The sequence below is a fragment of the Mustela erminea genome, chromosome 15, assembly GCF_009829155.1.
Source record: "Mustela erminea isolate mMusErm1 chromosome 15, mMusErm1.Pri, whole genome shotgun sequence".
NCBI classification, from domain to species: domain Eukaryota; kingdom Metazoa; phylum Chordata; class Mammalia; order Carnivora; family Mustelidae; genus Mustela; species Mustela erminea.
Window position 1 is genome coordinate 68,538,833 of NC_045628.1, and position 14,692 is coordinate 68,553,524.

A 14,692-nucleotide genomic window follows, 5' to 3' on the forward strand; every position below is an offset into this window, starting at 1 on the left:
CAAGAGCATGAAGAAGGTTTCACAGGCAGTGGTACTTCTTCCTGAGCTCACTGCCAGTGAGAAGAAGAAACTGGTTTCAGAGAATCTGTAAGCAGAATCCAGGAAAACTTCTAATCAGGATTCAGAAACTCTAGGGTAAGCAGATTTCACCTAAACCAAGAGGTAACTGAGGAGGAGCTTTCAGAGCCTTTCATAGGGAGAAGGAAGGATGAACTGGGAATTCAGACTAGAGATGATTTTTAACAATGTAAGTTAAAATGAGATAATATATGTAATTCCCATGTATGTATGTCCTTAAACCAAAGAGCATTTCAGACTAATCTAAAGTGCCTTTTCATTGCAACAGCTGGCAGTACTATCTTGCCCAGAATGGCACAGGGAAAGGAAAAGGAGAAGGCAAGTCCTTAGGCAACCCTGTATTTCAAAAAGAAACCTTGGGGCACCTGGGTGGCTCAGTTGATTAAGCATCTGCCTTTGGCTCAGGTCATGATTGTGGAGTCCTGGGTCAAGTCCCACATTAGCTCCCTGCACAGCAGGGGAGTCGGCTTCTACCTCTCCATGTTCTCTCTCCCCCTCTCAAATAAATAAATAAAAATCTTTTTAAAATAAACAAACAAATAAATAAACCTTGATCCTTTGGTGGTAGAGGAATATAATCAAGCAACTCTAAAGTGGCTGACAACATTTTCTCCAAGAGATCCTCAGAGTTCTGTTTTATTAGCTCTCTGAATCAGTTGAAAATGCTATCAATTCTGTACCTTGAGCTAGTTAAGCCTGGGACTGAAAACTATCAATCATGAAAATTTGCATGATTAAATTTTCTCTTAGAGCCCAACAGGCCAATTTTATCTCTAGGAGTTTCTGAGTTATGATAGAGACACCATATTTCTCATTTAGATGTTATACAGTGACACACTAAATTATTTACCTTGAAGCTCCTGTACTACTTAACCTTTTATATGACCTATGAGTCCAACTTTCAGTTTTACTCTATAAGCTATATATCTGCCTTATAAATTTCTATAAAACATGCCAAGGTAGAGATTTAATTACACTCTTTGTCTTTTTAAAAATAAAAATCAATATATTTTCTGTTTCAGGGCATTTGATGTAGAATTACTTTACATAGCACAGTTCTTTAAAATTCCAATAGCAGAAATTGCTGTCAACTGGACTGAAATTGAAGGTATGTTGTTGGTGTTACCGCTGATCTTAAGTGGGGGTGGGCGTAGGCGACAATACAGTTGTGCAGCAAAGTTAGCTGGCTGCCCCCAACAGGGCCTACTCAGCTGACCTGAAAGGGGCAGTTCCATAGAAAATTCTTCTCCTAATCCCCTCCATCCTCCATATGGCTTACTGCCTTCTCTCTCCCTGCAGTCTCTTCCTGGGGTCTTCCGTAGGCCTGCTACCCAGCCCAGGAAATTCAGTAAAACTTCTACAGCAGACAGGATCATGGCAATTGAGGCTAGAAGCAAGGTTGAGAAGTCTTTGAGATAAATTTTGTTTGCATCCCCTTTTATTTAATATTATCTTATTTCATTGCTCAGTCGATACTGAGTACCTACAAGCCACCTTGCAGAGCTAGATAAGGAATTATAGTTGTTTTAACTCGAAATGTCCACAGCCCATTCAGAGCCATTCTTTAACTGGTATCTGTACATATATCCAAAAAATGTGAAAATCTCTAAGATCTCTCATAATGATAAATCTATCATAATTCTTAATAATTCCTATTTGAAGAAGGTTAGACTGCTTATAATTTGTAGAGCTTAAAATATATTCTACTTTTCTCCTTCGCTTACCTTAGAATGCTCCAAAATTAATTCACAGTGTGGAAGCAGTTAACAATCACCTGGAGACTTTCATAGTCACCCCTCCCTTGCTGGGCATGGCCCCCGTAGAAAGTCATTGTTGATATGCCATTATTGTTCTGTAACCATGGATGTTTAGGAACAGGAGAAGGTCTACAGATCATTCAAACTATATAGTCTAGAACAAATTCAGACCTCTTGGAGTCTTGCTGAATCAAAGTTAACTTAAAAAATTTAACTACTCTTCCATAGTAGCAGCCTGGATCAAAGGCGATTAAAAAACCAGTAAAAGACTGCTCAGATTTTTAAGAATCTACTATGTTGATCTATGCTCAGCATAGACTCTGTGGGAAGTTGAAGTGGGAAAAAGTAAAAAATGTGTTTCATATTTACAACATTTGCTCATGTGCATTTCAGAGATAGTTGTGTATTACTTTTCATTAACGGGCATTCAATAAGTAGTTAATTGAATGTTAATCATTCCCAGAATCCTTGGCCATATACCCTCAGTCCCTATAAGTGAGCCATCTGAAATCTCCACAATTTAGATCCTTTCCAGTTTCATTTAACTTCCAAGATGTTTTGTTTTTGTTATTAGAGAAACCACTAAATTCAGCTTTGAAGATGTTTAATTCTTTTGTAAATGATTGAAATAAAATTAAGGTAGATGTGTTAATTAACTTGACAATGGTAATCATTTTACAATATGTATATATAAGTATATACATGTATATGTATATATATGTATCAAATACATACATTCTGCACTTTAAATATATTTCAATTTTATTTGTCAATTATATCTCAATAAAGTTGGGGGGCGGAGAAGAAGAGGAAGAAGCTAGAGTATTTGGGCTTAAATCTAGAAAACTGTCAGTGATTAGTATTTTGATACTGGCCATGACTCATTACCATCTAGCACCCCAGTTCCCGTGACCTGCAGTCTCTCCTCTTGACTTAATATAAAAAGCAGTTCCATGGGATAAAATCAAGGCATGTAAGCTTTTAAAACATGCTCCAGGAGGCAGATCTCCTGTAGTCAGCTGCACGTGGCACTCTGCCATTAGGCCACCACTGGACAAGAAGATGTCCTAGCTAAGATGGTATTTGTTTTAGCTGATTGAGAGTCTTTGGTAGAATTAGAATAAAAACTGGGTTTTTATCTAGGATTTCCCAGATTATTAATTTATATTACATATGGAAATGTACCTGCTTCTCTGCAGTACATGAGACTGAAAAGTATCATGTAAAACATGAAAATTTGTCCTAAAAAATCATTTTTAAATATACCAATGAAAGTAAATATATATGCATACATAATTTTAAAAATAAGGTGACTAGAAGGTCACAAATGTCATGTAGACACACTTCTAAAATATAATTTTAAAGTGATATATTTTCTCCAGAGTTTACTTAAGTTAATTCATTTTTAATTATTTTTAAATCATAGGTTCTAAATTAGTTCCATTTTGGAGCTGGCTACAAATGGGCAAGGACCTACTTTTTATACGACTTCGATATCTAACTGGTGCCTGGAGGCTTGAACAAACCAAGAAGATGAATTAGGTTATTTCCCATCTTTGTATTCTTATGTATCAGTGTCAACACATTTCATTTGAAATTAAAATTTTAAATAAATCTGGAATAAACGTATGCCATTGTCTGCCTTTTGGTAATTTTAAAGAATTAACTGCCACAACTAAAAATGCTTATACCCCTTTTGGACCAAAAAATTTAAAGGTATTTGTAACGAAGTCAGATTTTCTTTTTGCTTTGGCAATTTTGTTTATTCAGATCAATTATCGTTATAATTCTGAGAAATGCAACTTTTAAACAGAAGAGAGAATCAGTTATTCCTACTCTGAAGTACCTGCATAATTCTCATGAACTTAAGTAAATATAAACCACAATCATGTATCTGTGCTCAGAGGTTTAAAAATCAAATTAGTATATGTTTAAATATATATGAATTTATCAGTATTAAATCCATATTTCAACTTCTTCAATTCTAGGAAATTACATGTTAAGGAAAGGATACAGGTTTTGTCACAAAAGCATCCACTTCCTTACATAGTCTTATTTCTCTCCTTCCCAGTTTTACTGACCGATGCACTTATTCTCTTACCTCTGGGCAGTGCCTTGCTCTTGAGTTCATGTTATTAGAAACTGGAAATTCTTTATTAAGAAGAGAAAGTTTTGGAGGTGCCTCACTGGTTCAATTAGTAGAGCATATGATTCTTGATCTTGGGGTTGTGAGTTTGAGCCCCATACTTGGTGTACAGCTTACTTAAGAGAAAGAAAGTTTTGTAATATTAATAAATATTTACACTTAATATCAGAAGCCTGTGTTTTTGAGTTACTACAAAGATTAATGAATAGCAATTGTAATTTACCCCTAAAATTCAGAATTAGACTTTCTGATATTTCAGAGAAACTAATAATAATATCTAGCATTTATTGAATATCTAGCATTTATTGAATGCTTACTATATGCCTGCTACTGTTCTAAGCACTTGGTATATAATGATTCACTTTAATTTTTTGCTAAAGATTTTATCTATTTTTTGTCAGAGTGAGAGAGAGAAAGCACAGGAAGGGGAAGCAGCAGGCAGAGGGAGAAGGAGGCTCCCTGTTGAGCAAGGAGCCCAGTGTGAGACTTGATCCTAGGACCCTGGGATCATGACTAGAGCTGAAGGCAGGCACTTAACCAACTAAGCCACCCAGGCGTCCGTCCCTTCACTCACTTTCAAAATGGAAGAGGAAACAGGCATAAAGTGGTTACTTACCAAGGTCACATAGCTAAGAAAGTGGAGTCGTGATTCTAGCTCCTATAGTCTGGGTCCCAACCCTACACTCTAATGATTATGTTACTTCAGTTTCTGAAACTGAAAATTGGAGATATCGGAGTAGAAAGTTTCAGAAGTACACTAAATAAAACATTTTAAAGACAAGACTTAGGGGCGCCTGGGTGGCTCAGTCGATTAAGTATCTGCCTTTGGTTTAGGTCATAATACCAGGGTCCTGGGATTGAGCCCCGCATCAGGCTCTCTCCCTCAGTCTCCCACAGCTTGTGCTCTCTCTCTCTCTCTCTCGTTCATTCTCTCTCAAATAAACAAAATCTTTTAAAGTAGGGGTGCCTGGGTGGCTCAGTGGGTTGAAGCCTCTGCCTTCGGCTCAGGTCATGGTCCCAGGGTCCTGGGATCCAGCCCCGCATCAGGCTCTCTGCTCAGCGGGGAGCCTGCTTCCCTTTCTCTCTGCCTGCCTCTCTGCCTACTTGTGATCTCTGTCAAATAAATAAATCTTTTTAAAAAATAAATAAATAAACTAAAGACAAGAGTTGAGTAAAAAAGTAAATAAGCTGAAAAATGTCTCCTCTCCAGAAGTTTCAACAACAGTGCTATGATCACATCTGCAGGAGACATTAAGTTCCTTGAAAACAGAAACCAGTTCTTACCTTAGTATCCCCAGCACAGTGCTTAGCCTATAGAAGACACTGACTGCTGATTAAGTGGATAAACAAACTCCACTTACTACCAGATTTTAAGAGCATTAAACTCCCTAAATGAAAAGAACAAAGCAAGCCTTATGTAAGTAGAAATGATAGAAAACCAACAGGAGAATGATATGAGCATTTAGAAGAGTTTAAAGTACAAACCTAAACCAAAAATAAGATCTTTCATGAAACTATAATAAAAATAAAATAATTTATAGGCATACCTTGCTTTTTTTTTTTTACAAGTGAAAGCTTTGGTCACCCTGTGTTGAGCAAGTCTCAGTGCCGTTTTTTCAACAGCATTTGTTCAATCCATGCCTGTCACATTTTGGTAATTATAATATTTCAAAATTTGTCATTATTTGTTTCGGTGATCTGTAATCAGGGATTATTACTCACTGAAAGCTCAGATGATGGTTATCATTTCTTAACAATGAAATAATTTTTAATTAAAGTGTGTATTTTTTTTAGATATAATGCTGTTACAAACTTAGACTACAAATAAGGTAAACATAACTATTACAATGGGAAGCAATAAAATTCATTTGACTCCTCTTATTGCAATATTTGCTTTATTGCAGTGGTTTGGAACCAAATCCATGATATAGCTGAGATATGCTTGTGTTGCTCTTTGCAAGCTAGTGATAAAAATGTGTGTTCAAAGCACACAGAAATTTTGAGAGGGAAGCATCAATACTCTTAGGTAGTTCATTCACGAACACTATTAGGAAAGGGTTCTGATATCCTTGATGCCAATTTACCTTTCTAAGCCCATATTCACCTAGGTTAACAGCATAGTGTAGACTCTGAGGCACTCTGTAAGAGAAAATGTAGTTTTTGTTGACATCATACATCATAAATTTGTAGATTTGAGCCTGCTAACAAAATAACAGGTAGCCATAGCAAAAGTGAAAATATCGACTACTTTCTACATGCATCAGCTTAGTCTCATCAAACAAATCTATCTTATAGGAATAATTACCCACATTTCAGAAATTAATAAATAGACTGGGCCCAAGGTCCCACAAGTAGCCAATAGTTGTACTTCTAAATAAAAAACAGAAAATATAAAGTATCATGGGACATGATCATGATTAAAACTGAGAGGATAAGCTCATTACAATCAGACAACTTAACCATTTATTTTTTTACCTTCTGACTTGTTCTTACAGAATGTTTAATATGGAGTTTGACATGAAGTTAGAACTGTTTAACCAGTAATTCTATGTCTCTCCATTGTTATGTATTTCCACCATTCATGGTTGATTCTTCACTTCTATTTTCCATCTTCTTTATTCAGTTATAATTTCCTTAAGAGCAGAAACCTTGCCTTTTCTTTTATGTGTGTGTCACAGAGCATCCTAAATTGTGATTGTTCAATAAAGTTTCCTGAAGTGGTTAGATAATGCCACCATTTCGATTCACTTGTCAAAAAAAAAATTACAAAAATGAGTTTATCCACTTTATTGTCAGCTAAACCCCCTGAAGTAGCCACCTAGTAGGCTGCTCTGTTTTTGTGCAATCTCGAAATCCATCAAATCTACAAATTTATGATTTCATTATGTTAACCCAATAAAGGACTCTATGAAGTGATACATTTGTAATTCACTGATTTTGAATAAAACTCTAGGTAGTGGGGCACCTGGGTGGCTCAGTGTGTTAAGCTTCTGCCTTCAGCTAAGGTCATGATCTCAGGGATCGAGCCCCTCATCGGGCTTTCTGCTCAACAGGGAGACTGCTTCCCCCTCTCTCTCTGCCTGCGGCTCTGTTTACTTGTGATCTCTCTCTGTCAAATAAATAAATAAAATCTTAAAAAAAAAAAAACACTCTAGGTAGTATTTTGATGGTCACAAAAAAGCAGATTCTTTACAGATTTGATCCCATCTAAGCGTTCTTTCTTTATATAATATAGACATAGATATAGATATTATAGATATATAGGGGTTTAACTCAATTTTTAAAAATTTGATATATAGGTGGGTTTTTTTTAACTGTATCAAATGATACAGTGATCAAGTGTTCTATACTTGCAAGCAAAAACTGATCCTATCCTTGCCTTCTGAGGACTTTGCATTTTAAGGGCATGATGCCTGCAAATCCTACCTGTAGAACCCCATGCCTGAAAGCATTCCCCTTTCTTCAACTCATAAAATCAAGCCAGCTTAAAAGTCAGTTGTTTGGAACCCATAGGTGTTTCCCATGAAAATCATATCAGAAAAGTATGGTTAAGTCCTTACAGCAGTCTGAAGCACATGTAAGTCTATAATACACCTGAACTACCCTGTACTAGTCTGTAGTAATACCTGACCATGATTTGCAATGCCATTTCTTTGGAGAAACTATTCATTTTCCAAGTGGGAATGCCAGGGAATTATCTTGACCTACGGCCTCTAGGAATCACAATGAAAAGTCAGGCACCCAGCAGCGGGTTTAAACCTCACTGCAGCTTCTGCAGAGGCTGTGGGCAACTTCCCCCACCTACAAGGGTCTGATGGGGGTCTGATGAGCAAGGGCTCCCATGGTAATCAGCAGAAGCCTGCTTACAGTATGACATCAGAAGGTAGACAGTCCTCCATAAAGGACAGAGGGCAGAGAAAGGACCAAGAGTGACAGCAGTGATCTTTATCTGAAAAGTATCACAATACACCTCAGAAATACTCCTGGGAAATGAAGTTATGTACACTACCTCTCTGACCCATGAATGTTGACACTAACAAGATAATGTGTTCCTGCGTGTGCGTGTGTGTGTTTGTGTGTGTGTGTGTGTGTCTCTGATGAAGGTAGAGGGCAAGTGATTGTCAGCGTAACTCATTCCACTCTGAGAACAGGGACAGTAAAACTAGGCCCAAAAACACATAGTGCCCACAAACATGCCCCAACCAAACAGTGGCATGAATTTAAATTTGAATCCTCCAAAATAAAAATGAAGAGAAAGTACAAGTCCTTAAAGTAACAATATTTACAACTGTCACGTTTTCAGAAAAAAGGAACTTTGGAGGTGCCTAGGGGGTGCAGCTGGTTGAGCATCTAGCTCTTGGTTTTGGCTCGGGTAATGATCTCAGGGTCCTGGGACCAGTGGGGAGCCTGAGTGGGATTCTCTCCTCTCCTCTCTGCCCCTCCCACTGTGCTCGCTCTCAAATAATTACATAAATTTTTAAAAATATATATATATATATATATTTTATAAATCACTTGTTCATTCTATCATTTGCTCAGTAAGGACGTACATATTGAATGCCTGGCTTTTAAGAATTGTTGGACAGATTTATTATACATTTAGGAGAAAATCAATTGCAGTACCACATTTAAGATTTGTCTACCCTCAAATAGTCAACTTGGAAAGAAAATATGAAGCATTTAATAGCAATTCAAATAATGCAAAATCAAGGAGCCAGATATGTTCCGTGGAAAACTTAAATCCTTGCCATTCAAAACTAGAATTTTCCCTAAGTTATTATATTTCTATGGGACTTTCTATGCACGATGTACAACTTTGACAGAAGTAATAATACCTCCACCTGGGAAGATAGTTTATGTCCTCTCAGTTCCTTTTGCTCTTTGTCATTCTTCTGAAATAAACTTACAATAGCAGTCCTACTCACAATTTTTGCTGTATTCCTTGAGATCTAAAGAAATATTTTTTTGAAAATTTTAGTGGAAGAGCCACTTAAATCAGGATAATTATTCCATGACAAAAAAAAAATTAAAATAAATACTCCTACTTCTGGAAAGGTGGAGTAAATGACTTTATCTATCTCTCTTGCTAAGTACAGATAATACCCTTGGACTATATAAGAGAAACATAAGTAAACTCTGAAAGGCACAAAAAGAAGGTAGATTGTCTAGAGACCTTGAGACATATGGAAGGACATGGTGGTGACTTCTTTGGCTTTTCTTTCTGTCTCATATATCCCAGACTTGTAGGTGAAGCAGTCACCTAAAAATGCTGATGGGCACAAAAAAAGAAAAAGTCCCTAAAATGCATCTCTCTTCTTGCCAAAAGACCATGTAAGGAGCAAGATCAGCAAAACAAAAAACCTCCATTCCAATCAAACACTACAGAAAAATATAGTGGTCCCACCCTGGCTGACAATAGCAAAGGCTGAACGGGGAGCTGACACCGGTATGTTCATGATGCTGTAATAAGGCACCTGAACACCCTTAGCAGGCTGAGTCAGAGAAGGCCAAGTAGGGAGCAGGACTTACGTTCCCACCAGCCAGTAATGTGTCCTCTGCCTCTGGACATTAGTGGAGACACCACCGGATCCTCTCTTTCACTCCCATCCCTTCCTTACTGGGTAAGAAGTTGTTTCACCTTCCCACCACCACCACCACCATGAGATGGTGTCAAAGGAGACCTCATTTCCTCTGGTAGCCTACCAGTAACAAAGCCACCTTTACCACAGTCACAATGAAGACCATGTAGCCAGAACTCCCATCCTTCTAACAGTAATAAGTAGCCTCCCTTTCCTTTTGGTATCCATAAGGGCCAAGTGCAGAATCTGTAGTTACACCTCCTCCTGAGAATATAATAAGACAGACATGCTCCCTCTTCCCTTGCTGGAATAGTGTCAGAAAAAGCTATTTAATATGAAAGGTTTAAATGTTAAATGAGATCCAGAGTCTAAGAAAAAATTAAAAAAAAAAAAAAAGTCCAGGTTTCAAGATAGAATCAAACGTCAAAACAAGAACCAGAAGCATCTCAACTTGAATAAAAACAATCAGTAGACGCCAACACTGAGAATACAGAAATATGAGAATTATCTGACAATGATTTTAAAGCAGCCATCCTAAAAATGCTACAATGCAATTATAAGCATGCTTGAAATGAATAAAAAAACAAAAAGCCTTAGGGGGAAAAAAATAAAGAAAGAAAGAGAAAAAAGAAAAGAAAACAAAAGAAAATCTCAGTAAAGAAAAAGAAGATCTCAAAAACTAAATGGAAATTTCAGGGTTGAAAAACATAGTAACTAAAATAAAAATCTCGTGGATGGCTCAACAGTAGAATGAAGCTGATGAAGGAAAGAGTCAGAAACCTGAAAGATAAATAGAAATTTTCAATCTGGTCCAAAAAAAAAAAAAAAATGAAAGGAAGGAAGGAAGGAAGGAAGGAAGAAAAAAGCCTCAGGAACCTTTGAAACTATAGAAAGATCTAACATTTGTGTCATCAAAGTTCCTGCAAGGGCTAAAAAAGTACTTGAGCAAATAATGGCCAAAAACTCAAACCTGACAAGAAACATAAACCTACAGATTCAGATTCCTTATAGGATAAGTTCCCCAAAGACACATCATAATTAAACTTCTGAAAACTATAGACAGAAAACTCTTGAAGTCTTGAAAACCATCAGAAAAAAAAAAATAGCATGTTACCTGTAGTGAGAAAACAATGAGAATTACAGAATTTACCATCATTCACCATGGAGGTCAGAAGGATGTGGCACAGTATTTTTTGAATGCTAATAAAAAGGAACTTTCAATACAGATCCTTACACTTAGGGGAAAAAAAATCCTTCAAGTATGAAAGAGAAAATCAAGGCAATCTGAGATGAAGACAAAAGAAAGCTTAAAGAACTTAGCACCCACAGACCTACCAAAGCATTAACTAAACAAAGTTCTCTAAATGGAAAGAAAACATTAAAAGAACCTTGGAACATTAAGAAGGAAGAAAGCTTATGATAAGCAAAATATTGGTAAATACAAAGACTCTCCTATTCCCCTAGACTTCTAAAATTATGTTTGAATGTGAAAGCAAATATTATAACTGTCTGATGTTGTAAGTGTATGTAGAGGAATATATAACGCAATTATATAATTATAAATAAGCGAGGGTAGAGGACTAAGACCAGAGCTTATGTTTCTTTATTTCCTTCTAACTGGTAAAATAACAGTAGGCTGTGATAAATTATGTATACATAATGTAATACCTAAATCAATCACTTAAAAAGCTATATAAAACATATATTCAAAGAGACTACAAATAAATCAAAACGGAATTCTAAAAATTGTCCAAGTAACCCACAGAACAGCAGAAAAAGAAAACAGAAACAAAAAACAGAACAACCATACAACAAAAAATATAATAGCAGATAAGCTCCAACAAATGAATAATATGTTACATTAAATGAGATGGTCTAAATTCAACAAATAAAAGACACAAGATTGGCAGAGAGGATTTAAAAACATGACACAACTATATAGTGTATCTACAAGATACTCACTACAAATATAACAACATAGACATATCTAAACTAAAACAATAGAAAAATATATATCATATAAACCTGAATCCAGGACGAAAGCAGGAGTGGCTATCGTATCAGATAGAGTGTCTTTAGCTTGAAAAAAATTACAAGAAACACAAAGGAACATTATATAATAATCATAAAAAGATTCAATGAACCAAGAACACATAGAAATCTTAAATGTGTATGCTCCAAAAAACAGAGTCACAACATATGTGAAGCCAAAATTGATAGAACTAAAAGGGAAAATAGACAAATTATAGTAGGAGGCTTCAGTACTCTTCTCTCAACAGATGATTAAAAAAAAATACTGCACATAAAATCAGCAATAATATAGAAAACACCACTAACAACTAACAGGATCTAATAGACATTTATAGAAAGTTTCACCCAGCAGCTGCAGAATATATATTCTCTTCAAATGCTGATGGAACATATATCAAGATAGATCATATCTTTTACCGTAAAACAAACTTCAACAAATGAAAGAACCAAAATCACACAGAGTGTATTCTCCAATACAACAGATGAAACTAAAAGTTAACAGCAGAAACAGAACAGGAAAATCTCCACCTAAACACTTGGAAACTAAATAGCACCATTCTAAATAACGCAAGGGTCAAAGAGGAAGTCCCAAGGGAGGGATGGATATTTGACTGAATATATATATATATATTTTCATTTTCATTTCATTTTCATTCATATATATATATATATATATGAATGAAAATGAAAATAGAATATAAAAAATTTGTGAGACACAGCCAAAGAAGAGCTGAGAGGTTAATTTATAGCACTCAATGCAGAGAAGAGAGAAGACACAGTCATCAGTAACATGAGTGAAAGAGAAGGTATCACTACAGATCCAACAGACATTAAAAAGATAATAAGGGAATACTACAAGTACATACACATAAATTTGGCAACTTAGATGAAATAGACTACTTCCCTGGAAAAACACATTGTACAGTGCGCCTAGGAGACAGATAATTTGAATAGCTATAGCTCCACGTTATTAAAGAAATTGAATAAGAAATTTAAACTTTTTTTTTTAATTTTATTTATTTATTTGACAGAGAGAGATCACAAGTAGGCAGAGAGGCAGGCAGAGAGAGAGGAAGGGAAGCAGGCCCCCTGCTGAGCAGAGAGCCCGATGTGGGACTTGATCCCAGGACCCTGAGATCATGACCTGAGCCGAAGGCAGCGGCTTAACCCACTGAGCCACCCAGGTGCCCCTTGAATAAGAAATTTAAAAAAGAAATATTCAGCTTAGATAATTTCACTGGAAACTTCTACCAAACATTTAAATAAGTAACACCAATTCTACATACTCTGTTCTAGAAAATAAAGAGGAAAACACTTCCCAATTCATTTCATGAAATATTTCCTTAATATCAAAACCAGACAAAGAAAGTACAAAAAAAAGTACAGAACAATATCTTTTATGAATATAGACACAAAAATCCTTAGTAAGATATTACCTAATAAAATTCTTCTGTATGTAAAAAAAATTATACACCATGATCAAGTGTGGCTTATTACAGGGATGCCAGAGTGGATCAATATTTGAAAATCAATCAATGTAATACATTGTGTATAATAAAATTATAATACATCATAATACATGAAAAAGAAAAATTATTTATCAATTATTTCAGAAAAAAATGTAAAGTTCAACATCCATTCATGATAAAAGCCCTCAGAAAAACAGGACTAGAAGGGAACTTCCTCAGTTTGATAAAGTGAATTGACATCTACAGATAACATTAAATGTAATAGTGGGGACGCCTGGGTGGCTCAGTTTGTTAAGTGACTGCCTTAGGCTCAGGTTATGATCCTGGAGTCTCAGTATGGAGTCCTGGGACAGAGTCTGCAATCAGACTCCTTGCAGGGAGTCTGCTTCTCCCTGTGACCCTCTCCCTTCTGCCCTCTCTCTCTTTCATGATCTCTCTTTCTCTCAAATAAATAAAATCTAAAAAAAAAAAAAAAGTAATAGCAAAAAAAAAAAATAATAATGTTTTGTTCTAAAGTCAGGAAAAAGCAAGACTGCCCACTTTCATCACTGTTATTAAGTATAGTTCTGAAAGTTCTAATCAACGCAATAAGGCAAGAAAAAGGGGAAAAGGATATAGGTGAGAAAGTAGGAAATAAAACTGTCCATATTTGTAGATGACATGAGTCATTGTTTAAATAAAATAAAACTGTCCATATTTGTAGATGACATGAGTCATTGTTTACATGAAAAAATCCCAAGGAATCTTTAAAAAAAAGAAAAAAAAATCCAAGAACTAACAAGTGAGTTCAGCAAGGTCACAGGATACAAGATAAACATATCATTATCAATTTACTTATATATACTAGCAGTGGGGACTAACATATGGACACTGAAACTACAGACAACAAAAGCAAAATAGACAAATGTGACATCATCAAACTTAAAAATTTCTGTTCATCAAAGGAGTGCAAGGTCAAACTACAGAAGGGGAGAAAATATTTGCAAATTATATAAGAAACTCCCACAACCCATTGGGAAAAAAAAAATAGCTCTTTTAAAAAATGGTCAAAAGAATAAATGATTCTCCAAAGAAGATACACAAATGGCCAACAAGCATATGAAAAGATACTGAACATTACTAAAATTAAGAGCAAGACAAATCAAAATCCCAGTAAGATATCACATCATACTCATTAAGATGGTCATTTTTTTTTTTTTAAGATTTTATTTATTGGGGCACCTGGGTGGCTCAGGGTGTTAAAGCCTCTGCCTTCGGCTCAGGTCATGATCCCAGGGTCCTGGGATTGAGCTCACATCGGGCTCTCTGCTCAGTGGGGAGCCTGCTTCCCTTCCTTTCTCACTGTCTGCCTCTCTGCCTACTTGTGATCTCTGTCTGTCAAATAAATAAAAATTTATTTATTTGTCAGAGAGAGAGAGAGCACGCACAGGCAGGAAGAGTGGCAGGCAGAAGCAGAAGGAGAAGCAGGCTCCCTGTCAAGCAAGGAGCCCATTCTGGGACTCGATCCCAGGACACTGGAATCATGACCGGAGCTGAAGGCAGCCGCTTAGCCGACTGAACCACCCAGGCTGAACTACCCAGGCATCCCAAGATTGCCACTACTAAAAGAAAAGAAAGTAACAAGTGTTGGCA

General features: G+C 36.1%; 1 protein-coding gene across 2 annotated transcripts in view; it reads left to right on the forward strand.

Annotated features, from left to right (window-relative positions):
• The window catches only part of ALG5 (ALG5 dolichyl-phosphate beta-glucosyltransferase), a 39,614-nt gene extending 36,049 nt beyond the window's left edge, over nt 1–3,565 (forward strand). For both annotated transcript variants that reach the window (XM_032314356.1, XM_032314357.1), the window contains 2 exons: nt 1,101–1,186; nt 3,262–3,565. In XM_032314356.1, the coding sequence (XP_032170247.1) occupies nt 1,101–1,186; nt 3,262–3,377 (202 nt within the window). In that variant the 3' untranslated portion in view covers nt 3,378–3,565. The remainder of the gene's footprint in view (nt 1–1,100; nt 1,187–3,261) is intronic.
• The last annotated feature ends 11,127 nt before the right edge of the window (nt 3,566–14,692 follow it).